The sequence below is a fragment of the Saccopteryx leptura genome, chromosome 8, assembly GCF_036850995.1.
Source record: "Saccopteryx leptura isolate mSacLep1 chromosome 8, mSacLep1_pri_phased_curated, whole genome shotgun sequence".
Lineage (NCBI taxonomy): Eukaryota > Metazoa > Chordata > Mammalia > Chiroptera > Emballonuridae > Saccopteryx > Saccopteryx leptura.
In genome coordinates, this window is record NC_089510.1 from 68,207,955 (window position 1) to 68,233,415 (window position 25,461).

General features: G+C 39.6%; 1 protein-coding gene across 1 annotated transcript in view; it reads left to right on the top strand.

Annotated features, from left to right (window-relative positions):
- The first annotated feature begins 558 nt into the window (after window positions 1-558).
- The window catches only part of EHHADH (enoyl-CoA hydratase and 3-hydroxyacyl CoA dehydrogenase), a 37,889-nt gene continuing 12,986 nt past the window's right edge, over window positions 559-25,461 (top strand). Inside the window, exons 1-5 of the mRNA XM_066347143.1 lie at window positions 559-693; window positions 8,116-8,219; window positions 10,331-10,503; window positions 15,423-15,534; window positions 17,883-17,987. Of these exons, the coding sequence (XP_066203240.1) occupies window positions 620-693; window positions 8,116-8,219; window positions 10,331-10,503; window positions 15,423-15,534; window positions 17,883-17,987 (568 nt within the window). The 5' untranslated portion in view covers window positions 559-619. The remainder of the gene's footprint in view (window positions 694-8,115; window positions 8,220-10,330; window positions 10,504-15,422; window positions 15,535-17,882; window positions 17,988-25,461) is intronic.

Below are 25,461 nucleotides of genomic sequence, written 5' to 3' on the forward strand. Positions count from 1 at the left end.
GGGGGTTTGTGGGCCCTTCAGAAGTTGGGGCCCAGGGCGCGCCCAGCCGGTGTGCCCACCGTTAAATCCGCCTCTGTGTGATATTTACACAGACATGTTAGTATGTATCATGTTAGTAGCATACCCATTTAGTTGAAATGCATGATGCACGTCTTTTATGTTCCAGGTTTGCGTTGTTATCACATCACTGTCAGAACCCCTACCTCTGTTCTTGCTAAGGATCATGAAGATGAAACCTGTGATGAGAACAGCTCCACAATTTAGTGATCTCAATTCGTCCAGAGAAACTTGTCCCTCTGAGTCAGGGAATTGCAAACCCCGACTTGCTGGTAATTCCACCCATTTTCCAAGTTCTCTCGATGTACTCAGTAATGGGAATGGGGTGAGGGAGGGGTAGCCAGTAAATTGAAAGAGAGGATAAGCGTTTGCAGAGCACCGAGGGAGCATAGGTGCTCACTGCCTGGGCGTCAGTAGGTTGGGAGCCGCGGGCAGGCGGGAGGCGGCGCTGGGCTCGCATTGGCCCAGCGGGCGCTCCTCCTCGTGGGGCCGGCCCGGCGCGCGGGGTACAGAACTAGCGTCCTTTGGCCGGAGGCGGAGGCGACCCAGGCGAGTGAGAAACATGGCCGAGTATTCGCGGTTGCAGAGCGGCCTGGCGCTGATTCGCCTCCGAAACCCGCCGGTCAACGCACTCAGGTACCGGGCTCAGGTCGCCTCCAGACTGGGGACAGCGGGGCTGTACTGGCCTGCCTGCTGTAAAGGCTCTGACTCTTCTCTGCTGGTTTGAGAAAGACCCTGGCTCAAACTGAACGAAGTCTTAAGCCAGGGCCTTTTCCATAGGTTAATTGCGTTAATCTTAGCAGAGAACCTTCGTTTCCATTTCAAGGGGATGGGAACTGATGGTTACGAAGTAGGGGAGCTGGACTCAAACCGGGTCTGCGAATGCCAACTTCGTGCTGAACCCTCCTGCTTGCTTGCGACTTGGACTTCTCAGGCCTACTTTCTATTCCAGTTTTTAGTGCAACGCTGGCTGGACCTTGATCCCTTATTCCCCAGCCTCCAGTCCAGGCCATCCTGACAGTGTCTGACTAAAAGCTTTAGGAATTGGACAATGTGGCTTCACACTTTACAACAGTAAATAAAGATCCCCATTAATGCCAAAACAGTGAGTAAAGGAGAGTTCTCCCCTGGCCTAGACATGCAAAGTATCTTCTCCTGATCTGTTCTAAACCTCAAGACCTTAGTGCTTCAGTAGAAGACCCATGTCAGCATTAGCCTATGAAATAGGATTTTCTGAAAAACTCTTGTGCACTTTATCTTCTTTCTTTCCATCGTGAGCACCTTTTTGTTAAGCTCTCTAACTCAGATTTGTGCAATACGGTAAGCATTACTTTAAAAAGTGAGATTGATTCTGCTTTTATGAAAATTAATAAAGTTATTATAAAGGTTTGTTTCTTCCATATCTCTGAAAAAAAGTAGACTAGGATAGAGCCTCCCATCTGCAAGGAGTAGGATTAGCAGAAATGATCATTTACAATGCCTATATAAAGTATAGGAGAAAGATTTTTGCTTAAAATTCTTATTACATGCTGCTGGAGAAAAAAAAAGGCTGAAATAAGGAAACCTGCTCATTTTAACTGAATTTTAATCCTGTCATCAGATTTGATTTTATCATTAGTATTAATATAATTCTTATATTTTATATGAATTTAATATGAATCAATGCATTTAATAATACAAAAGAATTACAGGAATAAAATCACACAAGGATGGTATGTTCATTTGCTTGCCATTCTCAGAAAAAAAGCAAAATATTTGTTATTTCGGTTTTGCAAAGAAAAACATCAGCAATATGATTTGGACTTGTCTGTATTCTAACCATTAGAGTCTAATTAGAATTATAAGGTATTAGGACTGTCTCCCTCAACCTCTGCTCATAATAGGAAATCATGCCCATTAAGAACCTGAGGGGGAAAATTCCATAGTCAAATACCTTATTTTTTAATAGCTATTTTTAAGGTTTATGGTATTTAACCCATTGTCACTTACCTTGCAGGAGAAATGTTAGTATCTACCTCATGAAGTTGTTGTGAGGTTTAAATGTGCTGGAGATTATAAACTGGCATTTATCAGATGTTAGCTATCATTATTTAGATTAATCAAAGACTTGTTTCAAGCCCCTACCAATAGAACCTGCTACTCAGGAGTTGTTTCAGCTTTGTCAAGTTTTCCCCCACTTGGGAATAAATACTTTGTTGATATTTTTCCCTATCTGCTTCTGAAGTTCTATTTTATTGTATTTTACATTTATTTTTTCTTGAGAGAGAGATAGGAAGAGAGAGAGATGAGAAGCATCAACTCATAGTTCCATCACTTTAATTGTTCATTGATCATTTCTCATTCATTCCTTGACTGGGGGGCACAAGCCAGCCACACTGAGCTTCAAGCCAGTGACCTTTGGATCATATTGATGATCCTGTGCTCAGGCTGGTGAGCCTGCATTCAACCCGGTGACCTCGGGGTTTCTAACCTGGGTTCTCAGTGTCCTGGGTAGCCCTGGTCAGGACTGAAGTTCTATTAGAGAATACCATGTTTATACAGTTTAACAGGTTCTCATTTTTTTGTTTTGTTTTGTGGGTTTTTGTATTTTTTCCCTCTTTCCTTTTCCCTTTCATGTTTCTAATTTTATGTGGAAAATTATTTCTTCCTATCCCACTAGGAATAAAAGAGATTCTTACTTGAATATTATTTTGGCCCAAACAAATGGTTTAAATCCTTCTTTTGCTAGTTAGCTAGTCATGTTTACTAATGTAGGATGTGTCTGATTACTAGGCCTCATCATTGTGTTAGGTTTGGGTGAAATGGGAAAAGCCAGACTCTTCTCGGTACTGATTAAGCTTATTTGGGCTAATTTTGCAACTATCGTTTACCCAGAAGGAAATATGTGCCTTTTGGACTTTTCAGCATTATGGATGATTCAGAATCTGTTTTTCATTAGCAGATTTGGCTTCTAATTAACAGTCGAAGGCAGGAGGTTTTGTTTGATTTCATCTAGGTTAAATGATGAAAATAATTAAGTGAAAGGGAATTATCATATCAAGGACATGTATCTCTTTTATTCTGTGAGGTTTTAACTCATAGCTGATGTCTGAACAATCTGGCTTTTATAAAAGTTTGTTGTTGTGTTTCATTTTGTATTAAGATTTTTTCCACCCTCTGTGCTAAAGAACAGACATTTCACCCAGACTACTCAAAATTCCATGAAAGAACAAATTAGACACTGGTTCCATCATTTTTCTTAGAAGCAATTCCTCAGCACTTCTCCTAGATTCTCCTTCACCATCCCTTGGCACTAATTGATCCCCTGCTTCTTGGCAAATTCCTTTCTCTTGGCCCTTGGTGCTGAATTATTCTGCTGCGCCCCTTCAACTTCTTAAACGAGGGTGTATCTCAGCTATTTTCTTCTCCTTCAGCAGACTCATTCAATCTCGGCTTTAACCATCTTCCCTGTTGATGACTCCCCTCATCTAATGAAAGTTGGCAAAATCTACTACATGTACTTTCTTTCCCAGAATTTGCCTTTACCTCCTAAATTAGTTAGGATTAGGTATGGCTGTCAGTGAGAGAAAACTCAAAATAGTGGATCAAACAAGAAAAAGTTGATTTCTCTCATAGCAGTGTCCTGGAATGGTATGGCTACTCCACACTCAACAAGGACCCCAATTCTCTTTATCCTTTGCTCTGCCATCTTCAATATATGGTTCCAACTTTGGGTCCATAAAGGCTGTCCTGATCTAATCATCACCTCTGCAATCCTGCCAGGAATTGGGAGGAAAGAAAAAGAAAAAAGCTTTCCGAGTCCTTAAGGACTCTTCCTCAGAGTTGCATATGCCACTTCTATTCCCATTAGTCAGAACTTAATGCCTTGGACTGACCTTACTGCAAAGTAGGCTGGGAAATGTAGTCTTTATTTTGGGCAGCTCTGTATCCAGCTGAAAACCACATGTTTAATATTTTGAATAAGGTGGGGAGCTAGGGATATTTGGGGAAACTTTCAGCCCCTGTCACATCTGATCCTTTTAGAGTATCTCAATTTTCTTGTATTTTGTGAGTATGACAAATTAAAAGTAATTTCTTCTCCCTCTGAACTTCCACATCATTTTCTTTGTTCTACTACAGCACTCATCTTAGAGTGATATTTTGTTGTATATATTTTGTTACAAACCCCTTTCAATGTATCTAAAAGATGTACAATCGTATTTTTAACTTGATAGTGCCAATTCTAAGTGTTCAAAGTTATAGCAGAGTGAAGAGAAATACTGTTTTTAAAAGTTTATTTAATCAGTTCAGTGCTTAATTCATTACACTGGGGTACAAAAGTTTTGTTGCATCCACAAAAACACTTGTTCTTACCTAATTTGAGTGTGCTGATCTCAAATCTGACATTAGTTTTTCTCTCTAAGCTACAGGTTTTTTTTGCAATTCAAGATTTTAGGTTTTCATCTTATTGTAAAATTTTCAACATTTGGTTTAACATAATGAAGTAGAATGTCTTCTTGGGCATCATCTTTGTGAAAACATAATAATTTATATAATGCAATAAATACACTAATACACTAAAAGATATAATTGCATCAGAATTTGTCTATAATTTCAAAATAGAACATATTAAAACACATATTTTAATCATAAAATTTACACAAAACTTATTTAAATTCTATTCAGGCAAAAATTTGCGTTTGTAGCTCTTGCGTTTGTGTACTTGTTGAGGACAGTCTCATTTGATGCTCTAGCAGTAGTCTGTTCATCACTAAAAGCGCCAAGATTTTCGGGAAACTTATCAAGGTGACTGTTCAGGAAGTGAATCTTAATGCTCATGTTACATCCAATGTCGCGGAAAGCCAACAGCATCCTTTGAACCAGAAGTTCATAGTTTTCTGCTTTTTTGTTGCCAAGGAAGTTCTTTGTAACCACCACAAAAGACTGCCATGCTATTTTCTCCTCCTTATTTATCTTCCTGGCAAATTCTTTGTCACGTATGAGGGTTTGAATTTGAGGTCCATCGAATACACCTGCTTTCATCTTCTCGAAAGACAAGGCAGGAAAAGCAGAAATAATATGTTGAAAGCATTCACTTTCTCTATTCAAAGCCTGAACAAACTGCTTCATTAAGCCAAGTTTGATGTGAAGTGGGGGAAAAATGATCCTGTCTTGATTAACTACAGGTTCATTCACAATATTTTGCATCCCTACTTCCAGAGCTTCATGTTTCAGCCACTCCTTCTGTGTCCAGTGTTTCTCCCGAGCTCAGCTGTCCCACAAACTCAGAAAGCAAGGATACTTCGTGAAACCTCTCTGTTATCCTAGCAGGAAATTTACCATTTTAAGATCCACACAAATGATCCAGTTATGCTCCTCATATGTCAGAAAGTCAAGGACAATTTTTATGTCATTATAATCTTCTCGCAGAGGAGTTGAATAACCAATTGGAACCACTGCATAAACATTACCATTGTATAAGAGAACACATTTCAGACTCCGCTTAGAGCTGTCAAGAAATAGCCGCCATTCTGTTGGACTATAAGTGGTAACATCTAGCTGGCTGAGAAGACTACTGATATCATGACAGTAAACAAAGTGTTTGTCTTCGGAAAAAAAAGTCCACAAAAATTTGTTTACACTTCCTGAAATGGGATACTTTAGCTCAGTGGTCCCCAACCCCCAGGCCGTGGACCAGTACCAGTCCGTGGGCCATTTGGTACCGGTCTGCAGAGAAAGAATAAATAACTTACATTATTTCTGTTTTATTTATATTTAAGTCTGAACGATGTTTTACTTTTAAAAAATGACCAGATTCCCTCTGATACATGTGTCTAAGACTCACTCCTGACGCTTGTCTCGGTCACATGATACATTTATCCATCCCACCCTACAGGCTGGTCCGTGAAAATATTTTCTGACATTAAACCGGTCCGTGGCCCAAAAAAGGTTGAGGACCATTGCTTTAGCTGACCGGTGAAGTACATTCTTTTCTTGAAGCATGGAGGCTAATAATTCGGCTGCTTTCTTTGATACGCCCAAATCTCTTACTAAGTCATTCAATTCGGGTTGGCTAAACTGCTGAGGGGTTAAGGACTGCTTGGCATCAGAAAAAGACCCTTCAGATTCTACAGTCATTTCCTCATGCATCTTATCAAAATACACTTGATCACCATGTTCACTTTCTTCATCCTTAGAAGAAATAAAACCATTGAAAACTGGAACCGGAAGTGTTTCAGAGTGTGGGATAAGTCGTGTTGCTGAAGGAATATTAGGATATGCGATCGTATGCCATTTTTTCTTGCTGATGCCCTTTGTATGGATCAGACAGAAATAATAGTCACTGCTGTGGTCCTTATGTTCACGCCAAACTATGAGAATACCAAAAGGCATTCCTTTGCAGTTTCCTTTTGTCCAGTCACGAAGCATTTCCTCACAATTATGACACACAATATGAGGAGCCCAATTCTTGTCTTGATCACCAAAGGGTATTTGAAAATAGGCAATATATGCACGTGTCACAAATGATGAAATACTGCGTCTTTGACGTTGAAGTGTGAAACAGCCACATACAGTGTGTCCATAAAGTCATGGTGCACTTTTGACCGGTCACAGGAAAGCAACAGAAGACGATAGAAATGTGAAATTTGCACCAAATAAAAAACCCTCCCAGTTTCTGTAGGATGATGTGAAAGCATGTGCGCATGTGCAGATGATGACATAACACCGTGTATACAGTGGAGCAGCCCACGGCCATGCCAGTTCAGATGTGGCCGGTACAGAGGAAAATTCAGTGTGTTCTGTGGCTTGCTAAATTAGAATTCGTGACCAAAGTGCAACGTAAATATAGGCACTTTTATAATGAAGTGCAACCACATAGGAATAACATTACTCGGTGGGATAAGCAGTTGAAGGAAACCGGCAGTTTGGTGGAGAAACCCCGTTCTGGTAGGCCATCAGTCAGTGACAAGTCTGTAGAGGCTATACGGGATAGCTACCTAAGGAGCCCTAAAAAATCTGTGTGTGAGCCCACATTGAACTGCACTGAATAGGTATGAAACTGGGAGAGTTTTCCTTTTATTTGGTGCAGATTTCACATTTCTATCATCTTTTTTTTTTTTTTTTTTTTTTTTTTTGGTATTTTTCTGAAGCTGGAAACGGGGAGAGACAGTCAGACTCCCGCATGCGCCCGACCGGGATCCACCCGGCATGCCCACCAGGGGGCGATGCTCTGTTGTGACCAGAGCCACTCCAGCGCCTGGGGCAGAGGCCAAGGAGCCATCCCAAGCGCCCGGGCCATCTTTTGCTCCAATGGAGCCTCGGCTGCGGGAGGGGAAGAGAGAGACAGAGAGGAAGGAGAGGGGGAGGGGTGGAGAAGCAGATGGGCGCTTCTCCTGTGTGCCCTGGCGGGGAATCGAATCCGGGACTTCTGCACGCCAGGCCGACGCTCTACCACTGAGCCAACTGGCCAGGGCCTCTATCATCTTTTGTTGCTTTCCTGTGACCGGTCAAAAGTGCACCATGACTTTACGGACACACTGTATATAACAGAAGGTGTCAGGACTATTCTTACATTTACGCCTACTCGAAGAAGCCATGATTCAATCTTAAAACAAAATTATCAGATAATAATTTTTTACATTTAAAAACAACTATAATTATGTAAAAGTAATGTTTGTAAAACATTAATTGCCTTGTGGTTACGTTCAATCCAAGAGTCGTTGCCCTTTAACTCCAACTTAAAAACCAATGCATTCCATTAACTATAACAAAAAGAAATTAAAATTGCATAAAAACTAGAGCACTCACCAAAAAACGGATTTCAGGTTTGGAATCAGCGATGCAGAAATATATAGAAATAGTTCTAAAACCTCATGCTACAGAAAATGAAAAAACTGTTCCCCAGTGTTATATATATTGTATATATTATTTGTTGAAATCAGTGAAAACTTAATAATAGGTGTCTAGAGTTTTTATCCATTGTGTATGTGTTTAGTTTTAAATTTTAGGAAAGAAAAAAAAACTCTTGAGACAGTAGAAATTTAATTCTAATACTTGATATATATTTTTTTTCTTTAGTTTGGCTGTCACCAGAGGAATAAAAGAGGGACTACAGAAAGCTCTAACAGATCGTACAGTAAAAGCCATTGTGATTTGTGGAGCAGATGGCAAGTTCTGTGCAGGTACCAGTATCTAACCCTCTCCCAGTATGTCTGGTGTCCAGCCACAGACTCAGATTGATACTGCATTAGCTGTCCCTGCGGGTAATACCATAGTCTTGATAATGGATGTTGGAGACTTGAGTGGGAATGAGAAACTAGAGAAAGAGACCTGAATCACAAGAGAGACCCAGAGAAGAGTTTGACCTTACTCTCTTTTATATCGAATTGGACCTTGTAAGAAATTTAGTTGTAGGCTTGATAGCTGTAACATGCACTAGTATATACCTGCTGGTACGTACCTGCTATGTATATATCTTCACCATATGTGAACTTGAGAAAATTTCTTTAATCTCCTGAACTTCAATTGTATAATAGAATTGTAAACTTGAAACCTATATCATTTTATTAACCAATGCCACCTCAATACATTTAATTAAAAAATCAATTTCTATACTTATAAAGTAGATACAATAAAATCTACACAGGTTTTTGAGAAATTAAATAAGATAACATCTGGAAAGCTCTAGTGCAGAGCTTACATGAAGATATTTAATGAACGTTATTTTTTATTTCACTCTTGAAATGGAGTTCATTTTTCTTCTGATAATCACCTATCTCAGTGACCATGTCACTTTTTGTTGTTATTATTGCAAGAGAGAGAGGAGACAGACAGAAAAGGAGAGAGATTTGAAGCATCAACTCATAGATGCGGCACATTTAGTTGTTCATCGATTGCTTTCTCATACATGCTTGACTGAGGGGCTCAAGCTGAGCCAGTGACCTTGGGCTCAAGCTAGCGACCATGGGTCACACCTATATCACACTCAAGCTAGTGACCCCGTGCTCAAGTAGTTGTAGTAATATTACTACTACTAATAATGGTAATAATAGACTACAGTGTAAAATATGATGGGTTAGCTTGACCTGTAGTGGCACAATAGGTAAACCATCAACCTGGAATGCTGAGGTCACCAGTTCGAAATCCTGGGCTTTCCTGTTTAGGCACATATGGGAGTTGATGCTTCCTGCTCCTCCCCCCGTTGTCTGTCTCTGTCTCTCTCTCTCTCTCTCTGTCTCTCCTCTCTAAAGTGAATAAATAAATAAGAATATGATGAGTTAATGAAAATAAGCATGATCCTTGAATTGATATTAGATGGGGAGCAGATAGCAATAAATAAATAAATAAATAAATAAAATAAGACAAATAGGCTAAACATGAAATAATTACTTTAATTTTTTAATTTGTACTAAGCTTAATGCTTTCAAGGAGTACATGTTTAGGGAAGAGCTTACTATGTATATTGTTATATGGGAAAAAAGGAAAATATAAAAAAACAATTTTATAGAATGTTCTCAATATTGCTAGAGATCTAGTATATTATAGTAAACTTTCATTTAATTCTCACATCAGTCATTAAGGTATTGAGACAAAGGTAAACCTTTGTCTTACTCAAGGTCCCAAATCATTTACATACATGCTTTGGGAAAAAGAAACTAAGAATTTACTATATATTACATTGCTATGTGTGTGCGGTGATATTTGGGGTGATCTTTAGGTTCTTTATAATTTTGTATATTTTTATAATTAGAAAAAGCAATAAATGTGTTAGTGTTATTGATCACAAAAAATCTATCACAAAAACAATTCTAAGCTGGTTGATTAACATATAATTCACAAATATGTATGCATGTTACCCTGAGATTTTCTGTCGTAATAACTCATGCCCATAACAAAGATATGGCTGGAGATTGCTGTGAATAGGATTGGTGAGCAGTATCATGCAAAAAAAAATGGAAAGGGATGGCTCAATCTCAGAATAATGATCATTGTAGGAGAATCTCTATTCCCTTTCTCTGAGCTTTTTATTTTTTCTGAAGGTAAATTGCTACCTATAGAAAGACAGATTTTAAAAGATTATAGAATTTCTAAAAAAGATTTTAGGATTTTCTTTTATATCGACCTACATTTTCCAGGCTTTTTTTGTTCCCTTACTGTGTCTCTACCCAAAGGACAAAGTATTTCAGGGGTGCAAAGAGGTTCTGAGATTCCTTAAGAATGATCTGATACCTTATTGTTATGTAAAAAAGCCCAGGTCTTTCCAACTCTCTTTTCCTTGTATTTGTGTCCTTAGGTGCGGATATCCATGGCTTCAGTGCTCCTGTTAATTCTCAGTTCTCACTGGGAAATTTTATAGATGAAATTCAAAGAAGTGAGAAGCCGCTGGTGGCAGCTATCCAAGGCATGGCTCTAGGAGGCGGACTAGAGCTGGCCCTGGGCTGTCACTATAGGATTGCCCATGCAGAGGTAACAGCTGAGGCTCCCTGTGGGACTTGGTGTGTGGGCTTTTTCTTTAGGACAAGCTCTAAATGTAGTTGTAAGCATCCGAAGTGATTATTTTAAACGGTTTGCTTACTGGTTGACAATTTTTAGGTAATTTCTAGCCCTGGTGCTCAGCTGTTATGTACCAGTTCAGTGGTACCGGTTGTTAAAATGCTATATCTATTCTGGTAAATAGCTGCTATCCTGAGTCCCCGGGCTGTCCCTTTGCTTCTCCTGACCTAACCCTACCCCTTAGGCCTCCCTATAAAATTCACCATCTAGCAGGGGTCGTCAAACTTTTTATAAAAACCGCCCACTTTTGCAGTGCTGGTCAACCTGGTCCCTACTGTGCAACCAAACAGCGCCGCGATTGGCCCATCATGAAAGCTGGAACGCCCACTAGTGGACGGTAGGGACCAGGTCTACCAGCACTGCAAAAGTGGGCGGTTTTTATAAAAAGTTTGACGACCCCTGAAAGGGAACTCCTGGGTCATTGGAGGTTGCCCAGGACTCTGCTCCAGTACCATGACCCACATCAAATTTCACTGAGCCATGCTCATGCAGTAGGAGGTGGTAAATATATTTTTACTATTTCCCCTAAGTATACATACTTATTTAAGTTTTTATTTCTTATTTCTAAGATTTTAGTTTTGTGGCTCCTTATAATTACCAGTACCTAAGAAGACACTTTCTTATTTAAAAATATCACAAGAGACTTGACTTGGGTTGGTGAATATTCTGTACAGGTGATGTATTTATGGAATGGTATACCTGAAGCCTGTGTAATTTATTAACCAGTATCACCGCAATAGATTCAATTTTAAAAAAACAGGACCAAACTAGTGAATCTATTTATTTCTGGAAACAGATTTAATTTGGGCTACTATGTAGAATAGAGTCTGTGATACCAGTCTTATAATAATAACATATTTGTAAAGTAATATAGTTTTCTAATAATAAAGATAATAGTCATATTGTAATAAACTAGAATACTCGGGAAAGTATGAAAACGCAACTAAAATCACCATAAACTCATAGTTTAGAAGTAACCACAATTAACATTCTATTTTGTTTCCTTCTGGTATTTTTCCTATGTCATCTTTTTCTTATATATTTTCCTTTCTCAATTTTTTTATTTTATTTTTGGAAAGATTTTTATTTGTTGATTTTACAGGGAGAGGAGAGAGAGGGAGGGGGTAGAGCGAGAAGTATCAACTTATAGTTGCTTCACTTTAGTTGTTCATTGATTGCTTGTCATATGTGCCTTAAGTGAACAAGCCCAGGCCTTTGAACCAGCCACCTCAGTGTTCCAGGTCAATGCTTTATCCACACTCAGCCATCAAAGAACAGGCTGCAATTTTTTTTAAACTACATTTGAAACTTTATTGTATTTTGTTTGTACTCTATCTTTTATATTAACATTATATTTAGTGTATTATTAAATAGTCGTTATACATTCTGCCAATCTGCCTTTTAGAAAGTTCAATTTATTTACATTTAATGTAATCATGATAAGGAAAAACTTAATTCTGTCATTTTGCTATTTGTTTTCTATGTCTTAATATCTTTTTTGTTCCTCAATTCCTCCATTAATACTTTCATTTGTATTAAATAGGTATTTTTTAGTACCCCTATAATTCTGTTTCTTTTACTATATATTTTTTAGTTATTTTCTTAGTGGTATTTACCCTGGATATTACAATTAACATTTAAATTTATAACAGTCCATTTCAGATTAATGCCAATTTAATTTTAATAATATACAAAAAATTTGCTTCTGTATAGTTCTGTTACCCACCCCCTTTATGATGTTATTGTCATAAATTATATCATACATTGTGTGCCCATCAACAAAAATTTATAATTATGTTGTGGTTTTAAAAATTAGATTGAGCCCTGGCTGGTTTGCTCAGTGAATATAGTGTCTGCCTGGCATATAAATGTCTGGGGTTCAATTCCTGGTCAGGGCACACAAGAGAAGTGACCATCTGTTTTCTCCCCCTCCCTCTCCCCGACTTCTCTCTTCCTCTCCCACAGCCAGTGGGTCAGTTGGTTCGTGTGGCCCTAGGCACTGAGGATAGCTTGGGTCATCCAAGTGTGTCAGCCTCATGTGCTAAAAATAGCTTGGTTGATCCGAGCATTAGCTCCAGATAGGGGTTGCTGTGTGGATTCTGGTAGGGGAACATGTGAGAGTCTGTCTCACTATCTCCCTTCCTCTTACTTAAAATATAATAATAATAAAGATGAAATAAAATTAAATTAAATTGAAAAAAAAGACACAAAAATTACATTTATACTATATTGTATTTTATATTTAACTATGTAGTTAAGATTTACTATTGTTCTTTATTTCTTCATGCAGATTTGAGTTACTGTCTAGTGTCCTATCATTTCAGTCTGAGGTATTTCTTCTAGGGAAGATCTGTTGACAACAAATTCAGTTTTTATCTGAGAATGTCTTAAATTACCTTTCTTTCTTTCTTTCTTTCTTTCTTTCTTTCTTTCTTTCTTTCTTTCTTTCTTTCTTTCTTTCTTTCTTTCTTTCTTCCTTTCTTTTTGTGACAGAGACAGTGAGAGGGTCAGAGAGAGGGACAGATACGGACAGACAGACAGGAAGGGAGAGATATGAGAAACATCAATTCTTTGTTACGGCTCCTTAGTTGTTCATTGATTGCTTTCTCATATGTGCCTTGACCAAGGGGCTGCAGCAGAGTGAGTGACCCCTTGCTCAAGCCAGTGACCTTGGGCTCAAGCCAGCGACCTTAGGCTTCAAGCCAGTGACCTTTGGGCTTAAGCTAGCAACCATGGGGTTATGTCTATGATCCCATGCTCAAGCCAGTTACCCTGCGTTCAAGCTGGTGAGCCTGTGCTCAAGCCGGATGAGCCTGTGCTCAAGCCAGTGACCTCAGGGTTTTGAACCTGGGTCCTCCGCCTCCCAATCCGACGCTCTATCCACTGTACCACCACCTGGTCAGGCTTAAATTGCCTTTATTTTCAAAGGCTAGTTTTACTGGATATAGAATTCTTTTTTTTACAGTTTTTTCTCCTTTCAGTACTTTGAATATGTCATCCCAGTACTTTTTGGCTTCCATGGTTTCTAATGAGAAAATTGCTGTTAATCTTATTGCAAATTTTAATCATATTCTCTAAAAATATAATTTTAAATAGCTATATAATTTTTCATCATGTATTTTTACAATAAATTATTTAACTATTTCACTATTTTAATTTTTTATGAAAGTTTATAAAGATACATTCTAAATACCCTTTTTTGTTGTTGTTTCTCTTACCGTCAACTTCTGCACACTGAGTACAGATCTAATTTACAAGTAATAATAAGTAAGGGGATTGGGATGAACAGTGGAAGAAAAAAATGGTGAATGAATGTTAGGAAACTCTTGTGTGAGAGAGGCTCAAATATGCTAAGTATTTTGGAGCTATTAGTGTCACAACCTGGGTAAATTGCAGTCTGTATTTAAGTACCCTTCTCCCATTTTTGCACATGTAAAATGACTAATAGAACTTTGGCCACTTTTAAATGGCTAGGAGAATTATATGATAAGAGACTGGAGCTTACCCTTTTGTCTGGATTAAGGTTACTGACTTTCCTTCTTCATTTTATAACAGCTTTATTGAGATATAACTCACATACCATACAGTTCACTCCTATAAAGTATACAGTCCAGTGGTATATTAGTATATTCACAGTTGTGCAACCACTACCACAGTTGGTTTTAGAACATTTCATTACCATAAAAAGAAATTTCATATCCTTTACGAGTAATTCTCTATCCTCCCTCCTCCAATCCTAAGTAACCACAAATTTACTTTCTGTCTCTACAGACATGCCTATTCCAGACAGTTAATATAGAAGGAATAGACAATGTGTTGTGTTTTATGACAGGCTTCTTTCACTGAGCCGAACATTTTCAAGGTTCACTCATGTTGTAGCATGTATCAGCACTTCATTCCTTTCTGTGGCTGAATAATAATCCCGTGTATGGATATGCCAGATTTTGTTATTCATTCATTAGTTGATAGCTGATAGACATTTGGGTTGTTCCTATTTTCTTTGTCTTCATGAACAGTGACATTATGAAAATTTGTGTGCAAGTTTTGTTCTGTGGGCATGTTTTTATTTCTCTTGGGTGTATACTCAGGAGTAGAATTGCTGGATCGTATGGTAACTCTGTGTATAACCTTTGAGGAACTGGCAAATTGTTTTCCAGATTGGCTGCACCATTTTTCATTCTCAACAGTAGTGTATAAAGATTTTATATTCTCCACATTCTCTCTTACTCTTGTTATTGTCTTTCCTTTTTATTATAGCCATTTCAGTGGATGTGAAGTGGCCTCTGTGGTTTTGATTTATATTTTCCTGATGGCTAATGATATAGAGCATCTTTTCAAGTGCTTATTGGCCATTTATAGCTCTTCTTGGAGGATGTCTATTTTGATCCTTTGTTTGTTTTTAATTGTATTATTTGTATTTTTATTATTGAGTTGTAAAAGTTCTTTATATATTCTAGATATACAATTAAAAATGTTCTCTTCCATTCTGTGGGTATCTTTTTACTTTCATGGCTGACCGGATCTTTTAGGGCTCCATAAAGCTGTTTCTGGAGACTATTATTTTTGTTGACTGGGACAGATCATAACAAAGTCAGAAAAAAATGTGCAAGATTCTAGGGATGTTTTTCAACATAAAGACTTAGGGACAGCACAAATCTTTCTATGCTGTTAATTAAATTAAATGAGAGGGTGTGTAATAATTTGCCTTCTGGAAACTCTTGTTGAATTCTATGAAAATCATTTTTAAGAGTTTGGGAAATGCAGGGGAATGCTCACTCTAACTTTACCTGTTATCTCATTCTAATGACCTTCATGACTTTAAACTTTGATAGGCTCAAGTTGGCTTCCCAGAAGTCAAATTAGGACTTCTTCCTGGTGCACGAGGATCCCAGCTTCTCCCCAGACTTATTGGAGTTCCCGCTGCACTTGATTTAATTACCTCAGGTCAGTATCAACCCTGCCAGCAGTCGCCTAGATCAATGTGAGGAACTGAACTAGGATTCAGAAAAATCCTGGCTTGATCATTCCATACCTATGCGATCTTAAGAGGATACTTTATTTTTATTTATTTATTTTTTTTTTTTACAGAGACAGAGAGAGAGTCAGAGAGAGGGATAGATAGGGACAGACAGACAGGAATGGAGAGAGATGAGAAGCATTAATCATCAATTTTTTGTTGCAACACCTTAGTTGTTAATTGATTGCTTTCTCATATGTACCTTGACCGTGGGACTTCAGCAGACCAAGTAACCCCTTGCTCAAGCCAGCAACCTTGGGTCCAAGCTGGTGAGCTTTGTTCAAACGAGATGAGCCTGCGTTCAAGCTGGCGACCTCGGGGTCTCCAACCTGGGTCCTCCGCATCCCAGTCCGATGCTCTATCCACTGCGCCACCGCCTGGTCAGGCTTAAGAGGATACTTTAACTTTTTGTCTGTCAATGTTCTTGTATGCAAAATGGAAAAAATACCTTCCTTGAGAGCTTCTCAGATGTGACCATGAAGATCAAATGTAAATGTCTTCTAAATGAAAGTATATATACAGAGTGCTAATCACACTTAGGGGTTATTATAGCTCAAGCATCTGCTCATAGATAGTGCTGTTCTCATAAAGTATATCATATTCAGATCTAATTTATAAATTGTAATAGAATCAGAAATTAAAACCATAATTTTCAAGGAAAGATTGCAAGTTTCAGTGTGGAAATGACTAAATGAACCTGAGGAGGCTGATTCACTCACCCCTTACCCAAGTGATTTTATACACAAGAGACTTGACGCCTGAAGCCACTAACCCTCTCCCCACCACCCGCCTCACCCCAGGAGGAAATCTGGAAGCCTATTTTCAAAGCACTTCCAGAAAATTGCCCAAACACTACTGTTACAGAGTGACCTCTGCCAAAAATTATTGAACTGTCCATCTGATGAAGAAGACCCATTTATAGCTCTTTGAAGCACTAATAAGAACTAGGAACAGAGGGTTTGTCTCAGAGGTGCCATCCACCAACACTGTCTATAAAAGCAACAAAGATTGGAATTGTTGCCACCAATAATGACTTGATTATCACTTTTCAGAAGGAAGATGGTATTGGCAAGAAGGCAAGTAATGTATCAACCTTCTGTAACTCCCTAGAGCTGCCATTCTATACTGGAGGCTGCCAGAGCCACCACTGGGCACTAGATGCTCCTGGCACCACCACCAGACAGTAGATGTCACTACCTGAGAAATGAGATTAAGCTGTTACTATTGCTTAGTGTCACTGATTGCTGTCATGGGTCTGAAAGAAAAATTATCTGATTATCTCTGTTTCCTTTTCATCTCCTGTATAGGAGCTGGGGCTCCAAAGCTCAGACAATAGTGATTCTACAAATTGTGGGAGGGGTTAAGATTCTGGGTAGCCAAAAGAAATGGTGGGAATCCACCCTTTTTATCCTGTGTAAATTTGATTATAACATATAATGCCGCCTGACCAGCGGTGGCGCAGTGGATAGAGCATTGGACTGGGATACGGAGGACCCAGGTTCGAGACCCCGAGGTCGCCAGCTTGAGCGCAGGCTCATCTGGTTTGAGCAAGGCTCACCAGGTTGGACCCAAGGTTGCTGGCTCGAGCAAGGGGTTACTCAGTCTGCTGAAGGTCCAGGGTCAAGGCACATATGAGAAAGCAATCAATGAACAACTAAGTGCCTCAATGAAAAACTGATGATTGATGATTCTCATCTCTCTCCGTTCCTGTCTGTCTCTCCCTCTCTCTCTGGCTCTGTCTCTGTAAAAAAACAAAACAAAACAAAAACATATAATGCCAACTTAATACATTTTTTTCCTGTCTACCCAACCATATTTATCTTTAGGCACTGTCTTTTTTTTTTGTAAGCAGTGACAGCCCTTGGTGCATATGATATGAAATGCTACTACTACCTCTATTATTATAATTTATAACAATCATATTTATATAAAGATTTATAGTTTATGAAGTGCATCTATAGATATTTATAGAATATAAATAGAATATGTTATTTTCACTTAACACACAGATTTACTAAGATAAGCATAATTATTCCTATTAAATGGTAGTCCTCTATAGTTCTTCATGGTGACGCAAATAGTAAAAGGTAGAAGTGAACCCGTTTTCTGGTTGCCTCTTCAGTGATCTTTCTACAACAGTCAGTGTGGTACTGCTTATTTATTTTATTTAATGATAGATGTTAATATCCACGACAGATGCCCTCCCTACTATAGAGAGTAATGCTTTTGCTTTAATCTCACACATCATTCTTTGATTTATTTTGTTTTGTTTTAGGAAGATATATTTGGGCACATGAAGCTCTCAAGCTGGGTATTCTAGATGAAGTTGTCAACTCAGACCCAGTTGAAAGTGCCATCAAATTTGCCCAGGGCATTTTAGGTAAGAAGGTGATAAAAATAGCCCAAAATTGGAAACAAACTAAATGTCCATATATTAATAAGAGACTCCTCAAATATCTTATGGTACATCCATGTGATGCAATATGACACAGCTTTAAAATGAATGAGAAACTCTATGTATTGGTATGAATTCTGTGATATATAGTATTAAGTGAAAAAGCATCACTGTGTATAGTGGTTTACCATTTGTGTAACAAGAAAAAGGGGATGGAATTGAATGTCTACATGAAAATGAAGATATGTAACTTTGTGTATAAAATATCTCCATAAGGACTCATAAGAAACAGTTAATGATTTCTCTGTGAATGGGGCTGGCCAGCTAGGGACACAATTGGGAGAAGACTTTATTGTCAAGTTTTTTATTGCTTCCAAATTTTTATTAAATGAATGTATTTCCTATTAAGAACTAAAATTACAGTTAAAACAAGCAAGTAAACGACAGGCTCTATAACTTACCACAATAATGCTGTGTCAGTGAGCTGTTTTCCCCCTCACTGGTTTCTCACTTTATGGCAGGGGTCAGGAACCTTTTTGGCTGAGAGAGCCATGAACACCACATATTTTAAAATGTAATTCTGTGAGAGCCATACAATGACCTGTATATGTTACGCATTATCCAATAAAAATTTGGTGTTGTCCCAGAGGACAGCTGTGATTGGCTCCAGCCACCCGCAACCATGAACATGAGCAGTAGGAAATGAATGGATTGTAATACATGAGAATGTTTTATATTTTTAACATTTTTTTAATTAAAGATTTATCGGTGAGCCAGATGTAGCCATCAAAAGAGCCACATCTGGCTCGCGAGCCATAGGTTCCTGACCCCTGCTTTAGAGTCATGACATTCCTTTCAGAGTTCTCTGGTGTGGCACTCCTAGAGTTTTTTGTTTGTTTGTTTTTTAACTTCCTTTCTAATTTATGGAAGTTAGCAGCAAGATGAAGGAGGGTTAAAAAGTGACAGAAAAAGTCATTGGAAAGAGGGTTGGTTACAGGCAGAGCAGGGGATTCATCTCCCTCCTTGGTGCAAGCAATGGCGCAGTGTCATTCAAAGGCATTCTTCTCAAAAGAGTAATTCCTTTGTTGACCCTGGTAGGGACCGAACACTTTTGCAAAATACCCGTAATCTTTCTTTTTGTGGCTCTAGCCGGTTACTGTTTCAGTGCCTTCAGAAAAGATGGAGCTGGAGAGGCCAGGGTATGTGGGGAAAAGTCCTGGTGACTCATAAAGAGGATGACAGTAAGTCTTTGCCCAAATGGGAATGAGTTTCCTGCTGTCTTTCTCTGCCTTGTAAGCAATCTTCACCACATTTTCATCACTGGTTTCATTGTGCCTCCTGAAAGGGCTTATTGTTTTGTTAGAAGTCACCTGCTTGGCCAACTGCAAAGGCCTTTTACATTTAGAGGTCCCTAAAGTTTTTTTTGGTTTGGCACTTAGATAGACTATTGTATACACCAATGATTTTAGTTTTTAGATAACTTGATTTCAACAGGAAGTTCTTTTCCCTAAACCGATTTCCCTAGATTCAGATTTGAGAGTTAAATTATTTTGAGAAATAAAAGAGAATCATGGTCTAGTACATTTATAAAATTGTCTGTTTTTATTTTCTTAATTTCTTTAACTTTAAAAGTAACTTAAATTAAAAATGTCAAACAATTTTTTTATTTATAAAATTTATGAAAGTCTACACAATCTCAGCAACATCTCACAGTTTGTCCACTTGATGGCAGCCAAATATTGAGGAGGAATCCTCTGCTTAAAATTTGGTAATTCAGCATAAAGTAAATGGTTCTGGACTTTGGACAATTATGTATAAATATTCTATATTATAGTCATGAAGACTATGTAGAAATATGAATAATTATTTGTGTATACAAATGTTTAAAAAATAAATTTACATATATTCTATAATTGTGGCTACATAGAATATGTATGAATAGAGACAAAAATTTAAATAAAATATGCAAAAATGAAAACAGGTAAGTTTTATACCCAAACTTTCATAAATGATTTTTTTTCTTCTTTTCCATTTTTCCAGCTGTATTGATGTATAATTTACACAAAAAATTCACCCATTTTAAGTATAGAGTCTGGTGAAATTTTTTGTAATTGTTTGCAGATATGTAGTCACAATGAAGAAAATAGAGTTCGATCCTCCTAAACAGTATTCTCCTGCCTCTTTCCAGTAGACTCACTCCCCCAGACAACCACTGACCTGCTTTCTGTTTTGTTTGTTTAGAACTTCTCATAGAGGGAAGCACACACTTAGTATGTAATCTTTTGTGTTTGACTTCTTTCCCTTAGCATAATGTTTTTGACATTCATCCATGTTGTTCCATGTGTCAACATTTTATTCTTTTTTATTACTGAAAATAATCCATAGTATGGATATATCTCAATTTGTTTATCCATTTACCAGTTGATGTACATTTAGGTTGCTCACTTTGGACCTACACAAACCTTTGTAGCTATGTTCCCTTTCACTTGGGTAAATACCTAACAGTAGTATTGCTGGGTCCTAAAGTAAGTGCATGCTTAATTCTTTGGGTTTTTTTTTCTGTATTTTTCTGAAGCCGGAAACAGGAGAGACAGTCAGACAGACTCCCGCATGCACCTGACCGGGGGGGGGGGGGGGGGGGGGGGGGGGGGGGGGGCGACGCTCTGCCCACCAGGAGGCGATGCTCTGCCCCTCCGGGGCGTCACTCTGTTGCGACAAGAGCCACTCTAGCGCCTGGGGCAGAGGGCCGAGGAGCCATCCCCAGCGCCCGGGCCATCTTTGCTCCAATGGAGCCTTGGCTGCAGGAGGGGAAGAGAGAGACAGAGAGGAAGGAGAGGGGGAGGGGTGGAGAAGCAGATGGGCGCTTCTCCTGTGTGCCCTGGCCGGGAATCGAACCCGGGACCTCTGCACACCAGGCCGACACTCTACCACTGAGCCAACTGGCCAGGGCCAGTGCATGCTTAATTCTTAAATGCTTTTAAAACTGATGATTAATGAAAAACTTAGGACTTTGAAAGACACTAATTTTTGCCAAGTAAATTGGAAAAGATTAAAAAAACAATATGGTGAGCCTGACCAGGTGGTGGCGCAGTGAATAGAGCGTCGGACTGGGATATGGAGGACCCAGGTTTGAAACCCTGAGTTTGCCGACTTGAGTGCAGGTTCATCTGGTTTGAGCAAGGCTCACCAGCTTGAGCCCAAGGAGAAGTGTCTGTTCAGGTCTTCTCCCCATTTTTTTTTTTTTGTATTTTTCTGAAGCTGGAAACGGGGAGAGACAGTCAGACAGACCAACCGGGATCCACCCAGCATGCCCACCAGGGGCGATGCTCTGCCCCTGGGGGGGGGGGGTCGCTCTGTCGGGACCAGAGCCACTCTAGTGCCTGGGGCAGAGGCCAAGGAGCCATCCCCAGCGCCCGGGCCATCCTTGCTCCAATGGAGCCTTGGCTGCGGGAGGGGAAGAGAGAGACAGAGAGGAAGGAGCGGGTGGGGGTGGAGAAGCAAATGGGCGCCTCTCCCATGTGCCCTGGCCGGGAATCGAACCTGGGTCCCCCGCACGCCAGACCGACGCTCTACCGCTGAGCCAACCGGCCAGGGCCTTCTCCCCATTTTTTAATTGGATTGTTTGCTTGTTTGTTGCTGAGATTTGTGAGTTCTTTGTATATTTTGGATATTAACCCCTTATTGGAACTGTTGTTTGCAAATATCTACTATTTAGTTGGTTGCTATTTGTTTTGTTGTCAGTTTCTTTTGCTGTGTAGAAGCTTTTTAGTTTGTTGTAGTCTCATTCATTTATTTTTCCCTTTACTTCCTTGGCCTTTGGGGTCAAATTTATAAATTGTTCTCTATAGACAAGGCCCATGAGTTTAGTACCTATGTTTTCTTCTATGTAATTTATTGTTTCAGATCTTATATTTAGGTCTTTGATCCATTTTGAATTAATTTTGTGCAGGGGGACAAACTGTAGTCAAGTTTCATGGTTTTGCATGTGGTTTTCCAGTTTTCCCAGAACCATTTATTGAAGATGTTTTTTTCTCTCCATTGTGTGTTTTCAATTCATGTATTGATTTCTTCATCTCTGTTTTTAAAGTTTCAGTCACTTTGGTGAGGTGTTCATTTTGTTTTCTGAGCCCATTGGTGTCTTCTCACATCTTGTTGAGTATTTTTAGAACTTCAATTTTGAATTCTTCTCTTTTTTTTGCATTTTTCCGATGCTGGAAATGGGGAGGCAGTCAGACAGACTCCCGCATGCGCCCGACTGGGATCTACCCAGCACGCCCACCAGGGGGCGATGCTCTGCCCCTCTGGGGCATCGCTCTGTTGCATCCAGAGTCATTCTAGCGCCTGAGGCAGAGGCCACAGAGCCATCCCCAGCACCCAGGCCATCTTTGCTCCAATGGAGCCTCGGCTGCAGGAGGGGAAGAGAGAGACAGAGAGGAAGGAGAGGGGGAGGGGTGGAGAAGCAGATGGGCGCTTCTCCTGTGTGCCCTGGCCAGGAATCAAACCCGGGACTCCTGCATGCCAGGCCGATGCTCTACCACTGAGCCAACCGGCCAGGGCCAATTTTGAATTCTTTATCATTTAACTTCATGGTTTCTATGTGATTGAGGTTTTTTTCTGGAGATTTTTCATTTTCTTTCTGAACCATGTCTGTCTTGTGTAGCCATGGTATTCAATTTCTTCTTTCTTGATGACATTTGAGAGTTGTAATTTTAAGAATTCTAACAGAAAAACAACTAAAAATCTGAAAAATTAGGCCCTGGCCGGTTGGCTCAGTGGTAGAGCGTCGGCCTGGCGTGCAGAAGTCCCAGGTTCGATTCCCGGCCAGGGCACACAGGAGAAGCGCCCATCTGCTTCTCCACCCCTCCCCCTCTCCTTCCTCTCTGTCTCTCTCTTCCCCTCCTGCAGCCAAGGCTCCATTGGAGCAAAGATGGCCCGGGCGCTGGGGATGGCTCCTCGGCCTCTGCCCCGGGCGCTAGAGTGGCTCTGGTCGCAACAGAGTGACGCCCTGGAGGGGCAGAACATCGCCCCCCTGGTGGGCAGAGCATTGCCCCTGGTGGGCATGCCAGGTGGATCCCAGTCGGGTGCATGCGGGAGTCTGTCTGACTGTCTCTCTTCGTTTCCAGCTTCAGAAAAATACAAAAAAAAAAAAAAAAAAAAAAACTGAAAAATTTAAAAAATACAATAAGAAATGTAAAAATTTAAAATATTATGCCAAGAAGAAGAACCACAGAAAAAAGATCGAAACTAAAAAACAAAACACCCAGAAGAAAATAAGAATAAAATATACAAAAATTAAGAAAATGAAAATCAAAAGAGAGAAAGAAAAAAAGTGTAAAAGGAAAAAATGAAGAAAAAATAAAAAATATTGTTTAGTTTAGAGAGGTTTCTTCTAGTAAGTGTTGCTGTATTACAAGTTTTACCTCTGTGAAGTTCTTGGGCTGTCCTCTGCTGAGATGTTGCTGTCACAATGATGTAGGCAGGGCTGTAGTCATGTTGGTGGGTGGAGCACGTTGTGAGGCTTTATGGCTGTGGCTTTCCAACTTTACAGCTCTAGCAATGGCAATCTTAGGCTACCAGGTGCTACTTCCCATGTCTCAACAGACCTAGGGACTGGATGCAGAGCACCTCTGTTCTTCAAGGGAGAGAGTAGCTCTGTAGAGCTGCCTGTGGGGTTTGTCTCTGTCACTCTCCATACTTTGAGGTGAGGAAGGCAGGATCTGGGAGGCTGGGGGCCACATTTTAGTTTTCTCTGTTTCTGCCAAGTGAGGGCTGCAGGCAGACCACGGGAACTCTGACCATGACTCTGCTCTGGCCACTTTGGTTTCTTTCCCCCTCTTGCCCCTCTATCTCACCTCTCCTTCTGGCAGAAGAAGACCCAGTCATTCTGTGTTTCCCTCTTTGTACCCCTCAGACAAAATCCAAATAGCCTGAGCTTCCTTTCTTCCCATTGTCTGGCAGAGAAAAAATACCCCAATCTGGGTTTGTCTCCTCCCTAGAGCTAACAGTGAATGCGTTTTAACTTAAACCCTCCTTTTCAACCCATTCCACCTTAAGTCCATTTGGTGCACAGATCTTTCAGGTGCATCTGCAAGCTCAGCTGGGGTTTCTTCGCTGCATCATAGTTGTTCAATTTGTTGAAATTTCAAGGGGAGAGATTAGGAGTATCTCTCACACTGCCATTACTCTGACATCATTGATATTTGGATTTTATAATACTTATTATAAAATATATCAATAATAAGATATATTAATACTTATCTATAGTTATGTGAAGCTTGTACAATTGTCTTGGTTTAGAACAGTGATTTTCAAGTTTTTCATCTCATGTCACACATAAACTAATTACTAAAATTCTGCAGCACAGTAAAAAATATATTTTTTGCCAATCTGACAAAAAAAATAGGTATAATTTTGAATTCATTCACACCAGACGGCCATTGTTGTGTTGGCTGTTGTCAATATTTTATATGACAATCTAAGGGAAAAGAAGTCAGTGCCTCTGACTAAATAGTCAGGTGTTGCATGTCTTAAAAATTCTTGTGGCTAAAAAAAAAAAAAATTCTTGTGGCTCAACAGTTGAAAATTGCTGATCTAGAGTCTAGATTCTAGAGCAATGGTTCTCAAAGTTTACTGTGCATCAGAATCACCTGGAAGGTCTGTTAAAACAGATCATAGGACCCCATTTATTACTTTCTGATTTAGTGTTTCTGAGGTGGGGCCCAAGAATTTGCATTTCTAACAAGTTCTTAAGTGATACTAATGCTGTGTTCTTGGACCCACACTTTGAGAACAATCGATGTAGAAAAACAAGGGTAAAAATGGAGATAATTTTTCTTAGTTTTGACTTTTTACACCTGGCATATAAGCACTACCTGCAGTCTTAAAGATATTAGTAAATTAGTTAGAAAGGCATGGTTAGAATTCGTACATGTATGGTTGCACACTTCGTGAATATACTAAAACCCACTGAATTGTAAACTTTAAAATGATGACTTATATGGTATATGAATCATGTTTCAATTTTAAAAATTCCCACCCACATTTTTACCTCCAACCCCACTGCTGAAATATTGACTTAAAAAAAAAAAGATTAAGAGTACATATTTATGGCCCTGGCTGATTGGCTCAGTAGTAGAGCATTGGCCCGGTGTGTGAAAGTCCCAGGTTCGACTGCCGGTCAGGGCACACAGGGGAAGTGATCATTGGCTTCTCCATCCTTCCTCCTACCCTATCTTTCTCTCTTAGCCCTCACCTCCACAACCATGGCTCAAATGGTTTGAGCAAAGTTGGCCTCGGGCACTGAAAATGGCTCCATGGCCTCACCTTAGGTGCTAAAATAGTTTGGTTGCTGAGTAACGGAGCAGCAGCCCCAGATGGATAGAGCATCACTCAATAGGGGGCTTTACAGTTGGATCCCAGTTAGGGCACATGCAGGAATCTGTCTCTCTGCCTCCCCGTC